A 16,329-nucleotide genomic window follows, 5' to 3' on the forward strand; every position below is an offset into this window, starting at 1 on the left:
TTTCTTCATATGATGGGTGATGAGGGAGGGTTCGAAGAGTGGGGAAGAGTTAGACCGATATGATAAGGGAGACGAGATGGAGGATGGAGAAAGCAAGATGATCAATGTGACTGATGGCAATTGTAGTATAATGCACCATGCATACATGCATCGATACGTAGTTTTGATATTCACTTTGATACTTTCTTTTACTACTCCTTTCCTGTCTTTCTTTCATCCTTTTCTCTTTCTCATCTCCCTTTTCTTTTCCTCGTTCTCTCCGTTTTCTTTTCCTCTTTCTCTACTTCCCTCCTTCACCCTTGACTCTTTTCCTCCTCAACTCATCGCGCAAAGTAGATATGTAGAGTAGAGTAATCGTCGATAGATCATTTCCATCATCCCCAATCCATCCCACTCGAAGTCATTGACGCATCCCCTTGTCCCCCGGAAGTAATCCTGCACATTCCCAAATGGTCATTTCGGATCTCAACCACATCGAACATGCTCCAACCTCTTCTCCTTCGTGGACACTGCAAACACTCCCTTAACGACCATCTCCCTCATCACTGGATCTATATCCTCCGTGTCACTTCCTGTCTTCTTACGTTCCATAACTAAAGATATTCTTTCAAGGTGCTCTTAAGACGAGGAACGACAGAGGATAATATAAAGAGGGGAAAGACAGAAGAGAGAAGAGTGAAGAGTGAAAGAAGGGGAAAGAGAGAGAGAAGAGTGAAAGAAGGAGAAGGAGGGAGAAGAGTGAAAGAAGGAGAAGGAGGGAGAAGAGTGATAGAAGGAGAAAGAGAGAGAAGAGTGAAAGCAGGGAAGACAGAGAGAGAAGGGGAAAAAGAGGAAGAGAGAAAAGATCACTTCTTCTTCCCTTTAGCTTTAACGACTTTAAAACCTAAATCTTCTTTTTCTTTCTTCCCACTTTTCACAACATCTGCTAAACTACCTTTTCCCCAACCACCTATCCCATTTCCAACTCCCGATTCACTTGATCCACCCATACCTCCCATACCACTAGAAGCAGCAGTACCACCCAATCCACCCGAACCACTCGAACCTATCCCCGTCAAACCTGAACCACCCCCAGTCGGAACGGTAGAACCAATACCATTCCCTAAAATCCTCTGAGTATCCGCTTTTCTCCTCGTGAAATATTCCTGTGCGAACCTCGTCCCATTCAAAGTTGTCGAACTACTATAAACCGCTTCTGAGATAATTTCCAATACTCCCGCCCTGTCTGTAGCTGGCGGATCTACAGGGAAAGCTAATAACATTTGAACTAAATCATCTGTACTTGTTCCTTTGTTTAAACCTTGGAGAGAAAGTTTGACCCATCTTAAGAATTCTAATGAAGGTGGAACATCGTCAAGTTTGATTTTACCTCCTACTCCAGTCGAAGTTGTAGTCGAAGTTGTGGTTGGAGTTGGAGTTGGATTACCTATGATGGGAGTACCAGTGTTGGTAGAAGTACCATTAGATTTATTTGTTGTTGGAGAAAGGGTAGAATGAGGGGTTATTGATGAGATAGGAGTGACGGTAGGTTTAGCAGGTAAATTTGAACCATGTTTGATTATAATTGAAGAACCACCTGTTCCAGCTCCAGGAACAGGTTTACCATTAGCTCCAACTGTATTCCAACCTGTACTTGTGGGAGTAGGAAGAGCAGAAGCAGCTAAATCCGCATAACCTCTTTTAGTCGTATTTCCTAAAACGGTAGAAGATTGTTGTGATTTCGTTTGAAGTAATTGACGTTTACGTTTTTCTTCTTCTTCTTGTATCTGCTTCAATGTCTTTTTAGGACCACCTTCACCTGAACCCCAAACCGGTGTTGAGGCTGTCGTTGTGGCAATAGGAGTAGAAGGAGTTGGTTTAGTTTGAGAAGGTAATCCCCAAGTTATAGAAGTTGGAATTTCCTCTGAAGAGGAAGAAACACTCATCGTTCCTGTAGATGTGACGGAGGGGTTGGTAGTAGTGATAGATTGACGAGTTTTCCTCAATTCCGCTTGTTTACTCTCCAATTCTTGTATTTCCCTCAAAGACGGAGAAGAAGTGAGACGGGATTCACGATCATCTTTCGGTGCCCATGGTGCGGGTTTAGGAGGTAAAGGAGCGTCTACGGGTTTACGAGGAAGAGATGCATGAGCAGGAGGAAGCTTTGATGTCACACTTGTTGGAGTCGGGACGGGAGGTGATGTAGGAGTGACGGAAAGAGAAGTTTTACGACTTGGAGCAGGAGGTATAGGTACGGGTGTGACGATAGGTTTAGGTCCCCATGCAGATGGAAGAGGGACAGGGATGAGACGTTGAGTCGATTGAGAATTGGGAGAAGTAGGTAAAGCAGGAGAACTTTCAGGGACAGTGTCAAGAGGGACAGATGACGTCATAGAGTCGATCTGGCTGGAAATAGGTATGATCGTCGATGATACCTGAGTAGAAATAGGTGTGACAGATTCCAAAGGTTCAGTAGAGATTGGTAAAGTCGCTGCTGGTGCTTGAGATGGTTGAGTCGGTTCCGGAGTATACAAAGCTTCTTCAACCACAGAATCTATAGTTTCTGCCACTTGACGTTCCACCTCAGAAGCTAACTGTTCAACCTTTTCAGAGGTGGGATCCTCAACGTACCTCCTATCCATTTGTGTCATCATCGGATTGAGTACATCTTGTTCTGATTGACGATGATATGTAGAATTAGGAATTGGTGTAGTGTCCCATTCACGAGGTGGTACTAAAGTCTGATTGATATATCCTGGTGAAGGTTGAGGTTGAACGGTCCAAGGGGAATCTGGTACTTGCCCAACACCGACGGAAGGTGAAAACATCTCATTACGTTCCCCTTGACCTGGATATAATACTCCTGGACCCATTTGACCCATACTTCCAATAGGTCCTATAGAACCGATGGGAGATGGAGAACCTACTTGTCCGTATACATTTTGTGGAACTCTAGGATAAGGTTGACCACCGATAGGTCCCCAAGGAGCTTGTTGTACTTGTTGAAGTTGTTGAGGACTGAATGGAATAGGAGATTGAAATCCATATCCTCCTCCTACGTTCATATTAGGAGAGACGAAAGGTTGATGTATACCTTGATAATGCTGAGGCAACATCTGAGGTGTCGGGGATGAGATGGAAAGAGATCGGAAAGAGTCTGGAATAGAGGGTTGATGACCATTTAACATCGGAGGATTAAATGGGAGATTAGGGATAGGAAGATTGGGTGGTAGGTTTCGTGGTCGAAGTGGAGCCAAAAATGGTTGAACGGCATTTCCAGTGGCGATTTTGAGTTCTGCAAGTGTATGAAAATCATTTTCAAAGTCTCGGCGCAAAGGTAATTCGTCTTGAAAGTAAGAATGAGAATACCATTCGTGCATTTGAGTTCCGGTAAAGGGTCCTTCGTTGTCAGCTTATACGCTCACAACACAAAATACAAGACTCTTCAACTAGACAGATAGATTGCGTAACTCACCTTGTTGATCTCCATGTGGATCACGATAAAACCATTGTACCAATCCCAAATCTTCTTTCGCTAATGGTGTATGAGATAATTTCGGTGTCTGTTCCGGTGAACCCTGCACCGAAGGACGAGTAGATCCTGTGGATACGTCTAGCACCGTAGCATCCCTTTCCGGTACAGGGGTGGCAGAAGCAGTAGCTATCACAGAATCAGATGGATGATCATTGATCGTCCTTGGAACATCCAGAATATCGTTCGTTTCTTCCATTCCAACATTTCCTACAGGGCCTGGAGCCGCAAGACCAGCTGCGAGTCTCCACCTCTTTTGACCTGTTCCCCAACCTGGTCCACCGCCAGACCCAAACTTGACCAAATCTTCTTTCTTCTCTTCTGTCCTATCTTTCGAAGGTTCCGAAGCTCTCTCCCTCCAACCACTGGATGTCGCCGAATCAGGATCGGTGTTAAGAGATATATCAGCTTCTTCTGAAATCACTTCGCCAGAGGTCGACAAAGTAGGAGCCGATCCGAAACCAAGAACCCCTTCAAAATTTCCAGATCCGGTGGTCGCACGGGAGGGCCTCCAAGCTGATGTTGCAGGTCGAACAGTATCACCTAAACATCAATTTACGGACTCACGAACACCAGGAGAAAAAGCTCACCGATTGTAGCCCCCTCCGAACTATCCGTCTTACCCCTCACAGGTCGTTTACCAACACTACCGAAACCAACGGATGGTCTCCCGTCAGGAGCAGTAGGACTCAACACCCCACTTGATTTTCCCAATGCACCTCCTTCACTCTTTCCGAAAGCCCCAAAAGTCCCTCCGAACGCCCCACGAGCGGCAGCCGTTTCTTTTCCCGGTTGAAGAGGCTGTCGGCGTGGCACCACGTTTGGTGTTGGGGAGTCGACCGACGCGACGGGTAAACCTCGGCGAGTAGGAGCGGAGGGATGCACAGATGTCGCGAGAAGCTTAAAGTCAGTAAGGTACATGCGATACGAATATGTGAGTGTCCAATAGGTACACATATTTGTTGAACACGACAATACAAAATGTGGACAGAAAGGACAAAAGAGATAAAGTGAGAGGAGAAGACCAAGAGGAGACTCACCTTTTTCTCTTCCTCCGTCATTTCCCTCAAACCTACTGGTCGAACAACATTCTGACTGACCAAAGTCCCACCATTCTCCAACATCTCGACTAACTCAATAGGCACTTCTTTGACCTTTTCTTCCTCCCACAAACCTAAAATCTGTTGAGGAGTATAACGGAAAGGATGAGGATTCCCATCTCCGTTCATCCCATCCATAGGAAAATATCCATCTCCAGGAATTGCAGGTGAAAGAGGAGTATGGATGACTCTAGAATAAGACAAAGGTTGAGGGTTTGGTGCACTAGCAGGACCGTTTCCACGGGTGGTAGGGGAAATAGAACGATTGTTTTGAGTTTGAGAAGAAAGTGCTGGGAAAGGTACGTTTGGAAGAGGTGCCGAAGTTGCCGGAGCGGAGTGTTGAATGATTGTAGATTTTACAGAAAGAGGTGGGATGTCTGTTGTTGGGGTTGTAGTATGTCCTGCTGGCTTGATGGGTTTAATCCATTGAGGAGCAAAGTGCATTGACATCTGGTAAATGTCAGCGAGATCCACTCTGGATATTTCAAATTGCAGAAGACGAGTAAACCAGAGAGTTATGTATTAACAGCACGGATAGCAATGGTTAGGAATGAGGGTGGGGAGGTGACTGTGTTGAAGAGTTGAGTTGACTATTGTAGATGGGGTTGAAAGATGAGAAAAATGGCGGGTGGGGGAATTGAAGTTTTGTCACCCACCTCGAAGGGTTTCACGAGTGGTTTTTGGAGTGAATAGTTATTGAGTGATGATATAGGGATTCGGTGTGACAACTGAAGGTTTGTCAAGAGATGTTGAGCAGATGAGATAGATGACAGAGTGAGATAGTAGAGTAGTGAGTGAAGAAAGAGAGGAGGAAGATGGGGATACAGCGGTTGTATGGACCAAATTTGCGGCACTTCGTATTTTCTTTTAAAAGTGGCACTCGAACGCTTTCCTCCTCCTCATCTCTTCCATCCCTTTTTGTCTTTTTATCTTCCTCTTCACAGCTCCAATGCATATATCGACACGATTCAAACATGTGTACGTGTAGATAATCATCCTTAAAAGAATATGAAAAGATGAGAATGCATGTGGTGTGTGTCTCACTTCGTTCTACTAGGTGTCAATGAGGACGGATAAGGACTAACATCTAGTTGGGAATAGGATCTATCGGTACTCTTTTATCTCATCATCTTCGACTTTCTCTTCCTAATTTACCAATAACACTCATACTTAAACGACCTTTTCCTCTTCCCTCTGAACCATCATCACCCAACGATACTTCCTTCTCCAATACTTTCCCTGATGACATGGATGATCATGATCCCTCCATCGACTCATTCTCATCATCTTCCAACCCCACAACTCAAGAAATAAACTTATCAGTCACTCGATCTGGTCGTACGACCATTTCAACTTCATACAACCAAGAAATATTCTCTGCTTCCAATTCTTCTCCTATCTCATCTCTTCTAGTATGTCTAAAAGCTCCTTCCACACTTCGTTCTCTCCGCGTCCTAGCCCCTCGTTTAAGTCCTTCATCAGTAATCGCCCTTCTGCAAAATGGGATGGGTACATATGATGAATTATGTGATCAAATATGGCCTGATCCAACTACCCGACCTTTCTTTTTGATAGGGACTACCACTCATGGTGTTGCTCCTACGGATATAAGAGGAGAGGTCATTCATCGTTCTGCTATTGGAAGAGGTGAAATTCAATGGGGTTTGGTAAATGATCCAAGAGGGGAAATTGATTTAGAAAGTTGGATATGGGGTAATCAAGTTTCGAATAGGAGTTTGTTAGATCCTCCTGAAACACCTTCTTTACCTCTTGGTTTACCCCCTGGAACTATCGGAACATACTCAAATCTCGACTCACCGTCGTCAAACCTTCCATCGAATTCCACAACTCGTTCGAGTGTTCAACATTCACAAGAAGTCTTTTCAGATTCGCAAAACCATCATGGAGAGATAAACTCTTCAAGAAGATATTCATACTCTCCAAGCAACTCCTCAATACCAAACGATTCTTCCCCATTCATCTCGAGCCTTTACTCGAATACTCGTCACGGTATATCATCAGACATGGATAAATCTTCCAATACCTCTGAGGAATATTTTCAAACATACTCACCCCGAACAAACCTTTCAAACTTACATACAACACTCTCCGCTCTTTTATCACTTCATCATCTTTCACCTAAACTAATACCTCAAACTCATTCAAACGTCATTCAATCACTAAAACTCGCACAGAATAGTATAATAAACCCTCTCACTGCAATACTCGGTAAAGGTGAATTACCAAATGGAGCCTTGTTGAACTCTTTATTCGCCAGTAGGATGATGAGAGAATTAGCGAGGGAAATATCACCAGTGATGATAAGATATTTAGAGGAAGTCTCAAATCCTTTTCAACCTTCTGATTCTTATTCTTTATATCCTTCGATCACACCCAACCCTTCGAGTTTATCTCGATCAAGTTTGACCCCAGGAATATCAGGAGAGTGGGGAAGATCTTCTCAATCAAGTATGATTTCAGGAATGTCAGGGGATCGAGGAAGATCTTCTCAATCAAGTATGACCCCAGGAATATCAGGAGATCGAAGAAGATCTTCTCAGTCAAGTATGACCCCACGAATATTAGGGGATGGAGGAAATAACTTCCATACTGAGAGATTCGAAAGACAAAAACAACAGAGAGAAAGGAGAATTATAGGATCAGACATATTACGTCTTTTCTCACCTGGTATCTTAGTACAAAAATCAAAAGAATTAATAAATAACACTAAAGATAATATAAGTAGTATGGCGGTAGATATAAAACAAGGTAGAGAAACTGAGATTGAATATATGAACGGTTGGGTTATACGTATGGGTAAGAAATATGGAATGGAGATGAAAGTGAATGGGTTAGTTAGGGATATGATAAAGTTTATGTCGGTAATGAAGTAATGAGAGCGTATTAAGTTTATATCGTTTATGAAGTGATAAGAGTGTACATAGTGCGGTGGTGCAGTGGTATTCGACTATAATGTCATATCTTGATATGTCACGATTCAAACTCTTAAAGGCCTACAGTCAGATGTCAGATGTCAGATGTAAGCTGTACCTAGGACCTCGTAAAGTTGTGTCTGGGGTGGAAAATACAAGATACTTTGCTCCAGGAAGATATAATTAACAGATTGAGTACTTGCCCCATGCCTCAAGTATTTAGTTCTCACGACTGACTCAAGTTTGATAAATCGTCATTCTCGACTCTCAATCATGGATTATGGCCATGGAAACATGGATACATGGGACCAAGAACCAAGTGTGAAGTACAAACCCACCTCGATCACAATCTCTCAACACGATTTCTAAATTTCTTTCATCGGCGATCGGGGAATTCTCCACATCGTTCTTTTAGTCGAAATGAATTAATCCGAAAAGTCAAAGAAATCTTTTTGTTCCCCTGACCTCCTACTACTTACCCTCCGACATTCCTACTCTACCTTCCGACGGCCGACGTACCGACCTACCGAAGTTCCGACGTTCCTGCCCCCCGTAGTGGTATACAGTACTCGTACAATGTCTTTCCCATCGTTTCATCTCTTCCAACCCTCTCTATTGTCTTTACATCTCAATTCTAGAGTCCCACCCAAGGTTTGAATTAGTTCTAGTAGTATGAGGAGATGCGTCGAGAGATAGATGTTCCTTCTTCCCCTTTGTCTTCCGAACCCTTTGAAGATGTTTCGTCCCTCACCAGGTCCAATATCTCAGATCGGTCACCTGGCTTGGAGTCGACCCGCATGGACCTCCCGGACTATACGGATTGCGCGGATCTCTCGGAGGACGTAAGACAACAACAACAAAGAGAAGAAGAAAAGGAAAGAGAAGGGGAAAGAATCGAGGATGAAAAGACGGAGATGGATCCTTCTTCCCTTTTGATCGATATTTCTCCTTTTGAAGATGATAAAGACGTTAATGTTCCTATGACTTTATCATTTGTTTTGGATTCGTTTTTTGATGATCTTGATACTTTGGACAAAAAGGTTTATGATAGGTGAGTCTACGTTATTTCCCTTTTTTTTTCTCAGTAAGACGGACATGTCAACTTTCTCTTTCAGAGTAGACGGAGAGGGTCACGACTTTCTTCAGTTAGAAACGGGCAGAGGTCAGATATCAGTACACCACTTTTAGGAGTTTCATTGTTTTCGGTCAATAAGTAAAAGTTTAATTCTTCCGTCAAAACGGAGGTTATACAACATTTTTGATGTTTAGATAAGAAGGGGAAGAAAAACAAAACAAAACTCACGTTCAGTGATTATTCATCTTCATCTTTGAATTCCCCCGTTGAATCAAACTACGCCTCTGCACAGATCACTTCGCACATTCCTCTAATCTCAACAACCTTTTCTTCATTCGAACGTTCTCATTCGTCGAATTTCAGAGAAACACATAGACGTCGATCAAGTCCAGCCATCATGTTCCTACCCCAGGGCCATCAAGTTGAACCATTTCAGGTCCAAGTGAACGCCAAGAAACTACATCGAGCAGCTTCAATTGATTCCAAACGATCCACAATATCTAAAAGATTATCTTTCTTCTCAACTGTCTCTACGGATAAAGACGAAGGTGGGATAGTAGTCAAGAATGGATTAGAAAGAAGATGGAGTTTCATGATGAGAAAGAGGGAAAAATCAAAGGATAAAGAAGATAAGAGTGATAGGGAAAGGGAAAGGGACACACGGGTTGATGATCAAAATAAGCATCAAACGCCCTTTGATGACAATATTATTCTATCTCAGCCACAACCATCCATAATCACACAGAAGGAAATGGAAAGACATAGATATTATCCATCCGATGTCCCACTCAGCAGTCCAAGTTCACCTGATCCTAACGCTGGTCATGTGGATAGTCTAGCTGTTGCGGGTGTGAGGGTGAGTGCTTTCGGGTTGTCTGATATGGAACGTAGTGTGCCAGTGGTAGGAGAGGGTGTAGGTGTAGGTGCAGGGAGAGTACAAGTGCCTAGTGTCGAAATGGGGTACGTCCGTGCACTCGAAAATTCCTCTTCTTGGTTTGAAATTTTCACTCCTACTCCTCCTCCTCCCACACAACAACAACAACAACAAGACATCCTCGTCGATTCTTCCCCTACTCTACCACCACACACACCATCCGAATCACACATCCACACACTTTCCTTATCTCCCACAAACCCAAACGTTTCATCCTTTCCTTTACCCTTTTGTCCTCCACCAGTAAAGGACACACAACCTCCTTATTGTCCGTCTCACACATATGACGTCGGTCCTTCCGTCTTGAAGCACCACCGGGGGTTAAAGAAACAACAACAACAAGCACCAGACGACGTTATTCCCACCTCTTTGTTCTCTTCGAGGACACTGATCGACAAAAGTGATATACCCGATTTCGCTACTTCGCCCTCGCCCCTACCCCTCGCCCTGTCTGACCGAGATCACGTTGTGGAGCAAGACAAAGACAATCCAATCGTTTCGATGTCCTTCCCACTAGAATCTGGTGGCGATCTCATCCCCAACGGTCAGTCCCTTCTTCTCTTTCTCTCTTCTTCCTCTCTTCACCACTTTTTTCTTCCATATCGGTTCATTTATCGAATTTCATCCTTATCTAGTAATCTTGACACATCCACCAGCTGAAACGCACAGACACTAGACCACCGCTCCAACATCCATTTCATCATAAACCAACACCTTCAGTACCATTCTCTACCAGGACAACATCAACCTTATCCGATCCTTCCATTCCAACATCGAGAAATCCATCATCAGACGTAGCTTCACCTCCATCGACATTATCAAACTTTAGTAATTTCAGTCTGAGAAGACATTCTCGTTTCACAGCTATAAGTTCTAGTAGTTCATCACTTTACTCTGATACATCTTCCGTAAGATTACACGATAAATATCCTTCAGCACTTGAAAGACCTGATATTTCAACAGTTTACGAAGAAGTAGACGTAGAGTTTTCTCCTACAGATAGAGAATTCTCTCCTATTTCCGACAACGATCCGAGGTATCCGGATCCGTCTCCTGAACAGACATATCTCCAAGGAAGAGAGAGAGAAGTTATAGAAAGAGGGAATAGAGAAGGAGGGGAGAAAAGAGAAAGGATACAAAGGGATCAACTTGACTTTGATAACGATCCTTCTCAAAGGGGGTCAATCAACTACCACACGACTAGTCAAATCACTCTTCCGGCTGATCAATCTCACTCTCATTCTCATTCTCAATTTCATTCTTCTTCTTCTTCAACTTTAATACCTTTAAACATCAACCTGTACAATCAAGTAAAATCCAGATCAAACAGAACAGGAACGATTTCTTCCACTCATTCCACCTATTCGGGAAATTCCAATAAACTCAAATCAAAACCACATATTCATCCATTCGCAAACGTAGTTTTGAGACCATCCACACCTTCCAACGAAAAACGTGTCGACGTTACATTGATAGGATCTAATTTGTCCAATTCACGTTCTCAACCGAATTTAGCTGAAGGGTATAGGAATCAAGGGATTACTATGGCTCAAAGAGTAGTTTCTAGTGAAGAGGTCGATGAGGAAACTTGTCCCGTTTGCGTGGAAAGTTTGAGTTTCACTTTTAGGTTACCAGGAGAGAAAGCTCCTATTGTACCGGAATGTGGACATTCGTTACATCATGTGAGTGCATTCATACGTTTCCGTCTTTAGTCACTCCATTTTTGAAAAGATACGATCTTGACCTAATCATGGTGTCGCCACCTGTAAAGTATGCTTTGTGTATATTCAATCAGTGGACATCTCTGTCTTGACATTCTCTAATCATTATCCATCCCATTCAAATCAGAGAAATACCTGATCATCTCTCTTAAGCTCTCCTCTCCATCCATGACACGTTGACGTGGCCCGAGCTCAAGCTTTCGTCATATAGACCATTCCCGAATCCCCAAGGAGGTAAAGAGGTAGAAGACCGCGGCAAAGAGGCGAAGGACGATCGAGACTGACTCAAAGGAATGCTTCGTCACGGTTTACGGCGACGTCCCTCCTGAGGGATCCAAAAAGGTCCTCGGCGTTTGCGGCGTGTGTCGTCAACCTATGCGTATAGCGGATAAGGAAGATAGGAAAGCTCGGGGGAGTAATAGTGAGTTCAGTGCTTCTTTTCGAAGGGTTTAATTGTCCCTGGTTTATCACACATCAATTTCGCCTCGTGCGAGGCAGCTCGACCTCTGTCACCGTAACACACTCGCCACCAAATATCTCGTCCCTAATTGCCTTCTGTCTATTGGTGATCCAGCCCACTCCACATGATCTCCTGGACATCTTCATGGTATTCACCTGGTCGGCTGTTGCAGATATTGTTCACATAAAATACATGACATTGCGTGATCTTGGCTGACTCGTAGAACTGGCCCTCCTCATGGGTCAAGGTGGTGCCAAACCATCCATTCCTCATTCACATTCCACCCCCTCCATCAGGTCCGGCTCCGGGCGTGGTCCCCTCTCACCGCACGGTCCACGCGATGCCAACTCTGATGACCCACTCGAAGCTCCTTCCCGCGCCGCCAACGCTGATTCAAAGGTCGTCGTACCGTCTATCTCAATCCGTTCCGAGTATCCAAGCATAACTCGTAATCCATCTCGCAAAGGTGCTCAGGCAATCACTGCCATGATCACCGTCGAAGTCCCTCCTGCGGGTGAACGAGGTCGATATCAAGGTCGACCTCGTCTCGACATGGTTCGTGGGGGTTCCAACGAATCACAACTCTCGCCTCAACTTCCTCCTTCTCCTCGATCAGCATCATCTCATCCTGCTGACATGGCTCCAACATCTGCTCGATCCGTCACATCTGCCGCCACACCTAGTTCTTTCGGACATGTCATCAATGATTTGAAGAACAGAGTACAGGATTACCGCACTTCCGGATTGGACACCCTGGGAACTTTAAGACTATTCGACCTTCTGTATGTTCGAAAAGGTCCATTGATCCGTGAATTTCACGTCTACCTCTTCCAAGATGCTCTCATTTGTGTGTCGGAAGAGAGAAAATCCGGATTGAAGAGTTTGTTTTCTTCTTCCTCATCCGTTCGATCCAACGATACTGGAGCGTCAGGACGAGGTGTTCTCAAACTAAAGGGAAGGATTTATATGAAGCATGTGAGGAAAATCCTTGATTCATCTACGTCCAACGAACTCAGTTTGACAATCACCATGATGGACGAAAGTATGGATTCATTTATCCTCGTTTTCAAAGACAGAGGATCTCACGAAACTTGGAAAGGGAATTTGAACCGTTTATTGGAAGAAGTACGACCTACCAACTCTGCCGGTAATTCCGCAAGCAAAGTTTCTAAACTGATGGGGAACGGTGCTCCTTTACCTCAAAGTAGCAATCCTCGAAGTCCTTCCACCAACAGTTCTGGTGGTTTAGGTATGTCTTTTGGAGACTTGACATCTCCTAGTGTAGGTTCATACGCCAACACACCTGCTACCTCGAATTTTTCACCATCCTCCAAAACAGAACAATCCATCGATTTGACATCGATTCCACCTCTCGCACCTGTCCACACACCATTGGATCTAGTCATTATCATATCTCTTCCTTCTCCAACTTCTTCGGCCACACCTCTGAAAGTGAAACTCATGCGACAATCATTATCTTTCATTTGCGCTCTTCTCGGATCCCGTGATCGATTATCTTTGGTAGCTTGCGAAATGGGTTCAAACGGTACCGTACGAAAAACTCCTTTCTTAAACCCTACTTACTCCGAATCTCGACGTCGTTTGAATGGATTCATCGAATTATTAGGTAATGGTAAAATCGATGAAGACGAATACGAAGCTGTTATAGGTGGAGAAGAAAGACAAGATGTTGTTACTGCTGTCAACGTAGCATTAGACGTCGTACTTCAACGTAAAACCAAAAACCCAATAACAGGAATGATTTTGATTTCCGATACTTCAGATATAATCAAACGTGCTCAAATGGATTTAGTAGCAGCAAGATTAGACGCTGCGAATGTCCCAGTACATTCATTAGGATATGGAAAATCACATGATCCATCACCATTATGGATGATTTCAAATCATACGAACGGTACTTATACATTCGTAAAAGAATGGTATGATTTAAGAGATACATTAGCTGGGATCATAGGAGGTTTGATGAGTGTGGCCATTACCAATATGAAGTTACATTTGAATTGTACTGAAAACGATTTCAAAGTCGTTAAAGTTTCAGGTGCTATACAAGCTATTGTAGGTACGAGTGGGAAAGAAGTTGATGTTGAATTGAAAGAATTAAGATTTGGTGAGATTAGAGAGATTTTGGTTGAATTGGATTTGATAGATTCTGGTTCACCTAGATCTTCAGGTGAAGAATATGAAGAGAATGGGATTTATGGGGATGGTGGAGGAGGAATGAAGAAAAAGATTTCTTTTTCAGGTAGAAGTGGTTCTATTTCGACAAATTCCAATTATCAACATAATCCAAATTCTATTCCTACCGGGTTACCTCATGGTCAAAATCCTTCTTCGAATCCTTATCCTATGTCCGGTTCTTCGAATAACGGTATCTCAAACTCACATGGTATAAGCGGTATTCCAAACTCACATGTCGGTATAGGTCATGGATCAGGAATATCAACTATAGGATTAGGTATCGATACTTTGAGCGTATCAGAATCCAACGCTTTAAGAGAAAACATGTATTCGGAAGAAATGATCGACGAAGTACCAGTTGTTGAAGTTGATTGTTCTTTTTCAGATCCAGCTGTAGGAAGATCTGTAGCTAGGTTAACACATCCTATTTTGTTGACTTTGGCTCTAGTTCCTTTCCGAGGTACAAACTTTTCTTCGAATTTCCAACCTACTAGTTCTAATGGACATTCAACCACGACTTTTTCTCCTGGTCATATCAATGCAAGTCTACATGGTACTTCCATCAATGGGAGTATAAATGGTAATTCGACTATTGATACTGGTAAATCTATTCAAGTCAGTCCGACGGGTAATTCCAATATCAACGGTAGTTCCAATATCATCGGTAATTCCAATTCCATCGGTAACGGAAATGTCAATGTCAATGGAGGTGGGAATGTCAATGGAAGTGGAGGTGGAAATGGAAGTGGAATTGGAGGAAACGGTAATCCAGATCCTATGATAGTGAGAAGAAGAATGGAACTTTTAACAAGCGATATGATAACAAGAGCTTTGTTAATCGCCAGTAGGAAAAATTTCTCTCATGCAAGTAGGATTTTGAAAGAAACAAGAAGGATAGTTGAGACTGTTCAAGAAGGTTTGAGTGTTTCACAGAATCGTCTTTCTCCTTCTAGTGGTGGAATGGGACGAGATCATATGTCTCCTTCTGGTGGAATGGGAAGAGATCATATGTCATCTTCTGGTGGAATGGGAATGGGAGTAGGAACAGGAGTAGGAGGAGGAGGAAGAGGTAATTATAGAGGAGAAGGAATAGGAGGTTATGCAAGTGGAAATTCAACAAAATCTCATTCGAAAAAAGAAATTCAAATTATTTTAGCAACAAAAGGTTTAGATGCTATCATATCAGATTTAGATATGTTGTTGGATGGTTTAGAAGAACATAAAGAGATGTTTGAGAGAGATCATAGGAATTATGCTGCTCAACAGGTGAGTTGAATTTTGCTTTTTCCTTCTAACTTTTCCCTTTTACTTTCCTTCTTACTTTCCGTCTTGCTTGCCCGTATTACTTTTCCCTCTCGCTTTTTCCCGTTATTTCCCCCCTTTACTTTCCCCCCTTACTTTTCCCTGTTACTTTTCCGTCTTGCTTTTCCTTCTTGCTTTTGCTTTTCCCTCTTACTTTTCCCCTTCCCTATCCATCAATTCATCGCATGACGATCTGAAAAGGCATAACCGTCATGATAGTCATCAACTGCCTCATGAGAACCGTAAGGGATGAAACCCTTAATCGACGAGTCATCCCACTGGCATCGAGTAAACTTCATTGACGAGTATCATGAGACATGAGCATGGAGATGGTGATAGAGAGATGCTTCCTCATCAACTATTAGTCGACCTTGTGGATAGACAAACTCACCTGTTGAATCACTCTTACTCGGGATGATCGCTGATGGATAGGCGGTCGTACTACGTGGTCAGAAATCATGGACTACTAGAACTTCTAGCGAGAGACAGTATTGTACTGCTGAAGTACAACAGATAGTGCAGTTGAGTGGGGAATGGGCTGGGAGGCCTTAGACGTGGGGCGTGAGGTTTATGTCAGTCACGAGTTTTCACGTTGGTCAGGCCATAGCTGTCTCTCACTCGTAAGTGGTGGTGGATGGTTGAGTTTTGCTTGAATGTCAACATGGAGGTCAGGTTTGGGTGGGGATATAGAACTCAGTCATGGATGTCGATACAGCTCGTCTTAGATGTACGAGTATCTGATAGGAGGGTAAAACTCGCTGTTACGTTTATGAGGGTACAGGTAGCCAGGTGGGGTGAGGAATCAGTTCGACGAGGACGGCGTTAGAGGTTTCACTCGGGAATCTGTTGGGATCTGAAATTAGGTTGAAAAAGTTACGATGGGAATCACGGAAACGATACGATTTTTCTTTTGACTTTATTTATTTCTTGTGTAGGATTATACTTTTGATTTTGGGATATGACATGCGGTATGAAGAATGAAAGGATTTCTAACCAGCTGTGGTGTTTCTCCACTTTAACTCTCAGTTGTCCGCTTCGACTTCAAGTAGTTGCAAGTTGCATGCTACATGTTACATATACTTTACTCATATGTT

At 43.3% G+C, this 16,329-nt stretch overlaps 2 protein-coding genes across 2 annotated transcripts; one reads left to right on the forward strand and one right to left on the reverse strand.

Annotated features, from left to right (window-relative positions):
- Nucleotides 1-119: 119 nt before the first annotated feature.
- TREMEDRAFT_74865 (uncharacterized protein) lies at nt 120-7,268 on the reverse strand. Its single transcript, XM_007008034.1, has 6 exons — nt 7,250-7,268; nt 5,268-5,407; nt 4,552-5,061; nt 4,102-4,411; nt 3,455-4,054; nt 120-3,379 (listed from the first exon to the last, which is right to left on the reverse strand). Exons 3-6 carry the CDS (start codon nt 5,059-5,061, stop codon nt 846-848), a joined length of 3,954 nt encoding a protein of 1,317 aa, XP_007008096.1. The 5' UTR covers nt 5,268-5,407; nt 7,250-7,268; the 3' UTR covers nt 120-845.
- Nucleotides 7,269-11,097: 3,829 nt separating this feature from the next.
- TREMEDRAFT_35617 (uncharacterized protein) lies at nt 11,098-15,787 on the forward strand (the record flags this gene model as incomplete). The annotated part of the gene is made up of 7 exons (XM_007007947.1): nt 11,098-11,235; nt 11,566-11,689; nt 11,958-13,961; nt 14,190-14,426; nt 14,706-14,855; nt 15,015-15,199; nt 15,668-15,787. 7 exons carry the CDS (start codon nt 11,098-11,100, stop codon nt 15,785-15,787), a joined length of 2,958 nt encoding a protein of 985 aa, XP_007008009.1.
- Between the last annotated feature and the right edge of the window lie 542 nt (nt 15,788-16,329).

Source organism: Tremella mesenterica (assembly GCF_000271645.1).
Source record: "Tremella mesenterica DSM 1558 unplaced genomic scaffold TREMEscaffold_17, whole genome shotgun sequence".
Taxonomy (NCBI): domain Eukaryota; kingdom Fungi; phylum Basidiomycota; class Tremellomycetes; order Tremellales; family Tremellaceae; genus Tremella; species Tremella mesenterica.

Coding starts and splice junctions, on each gene's coding strand:
- TREMEDRAFT_74865 (XM_007008034.1), bottom strand. CDS start 5,061: ATGTCAATGCACTTTGCTCCTCAATGGATTAAACCCATCAAGCCAGCA. Junction 4,412..4,551: donor TGACGGAGGAAGAGAAAAAG/GTGAGTCTCCTC, acceptor ACTGACTTTAAG/CTTCTCGCGACATCTGTGCA. Junction 3,380..3,454: donor TCCACATGGAGATCAACAAG/GTGAGTTACGCA, acceptor CTGACAACGAAG/GACCCTTTACCGGAACTCAA.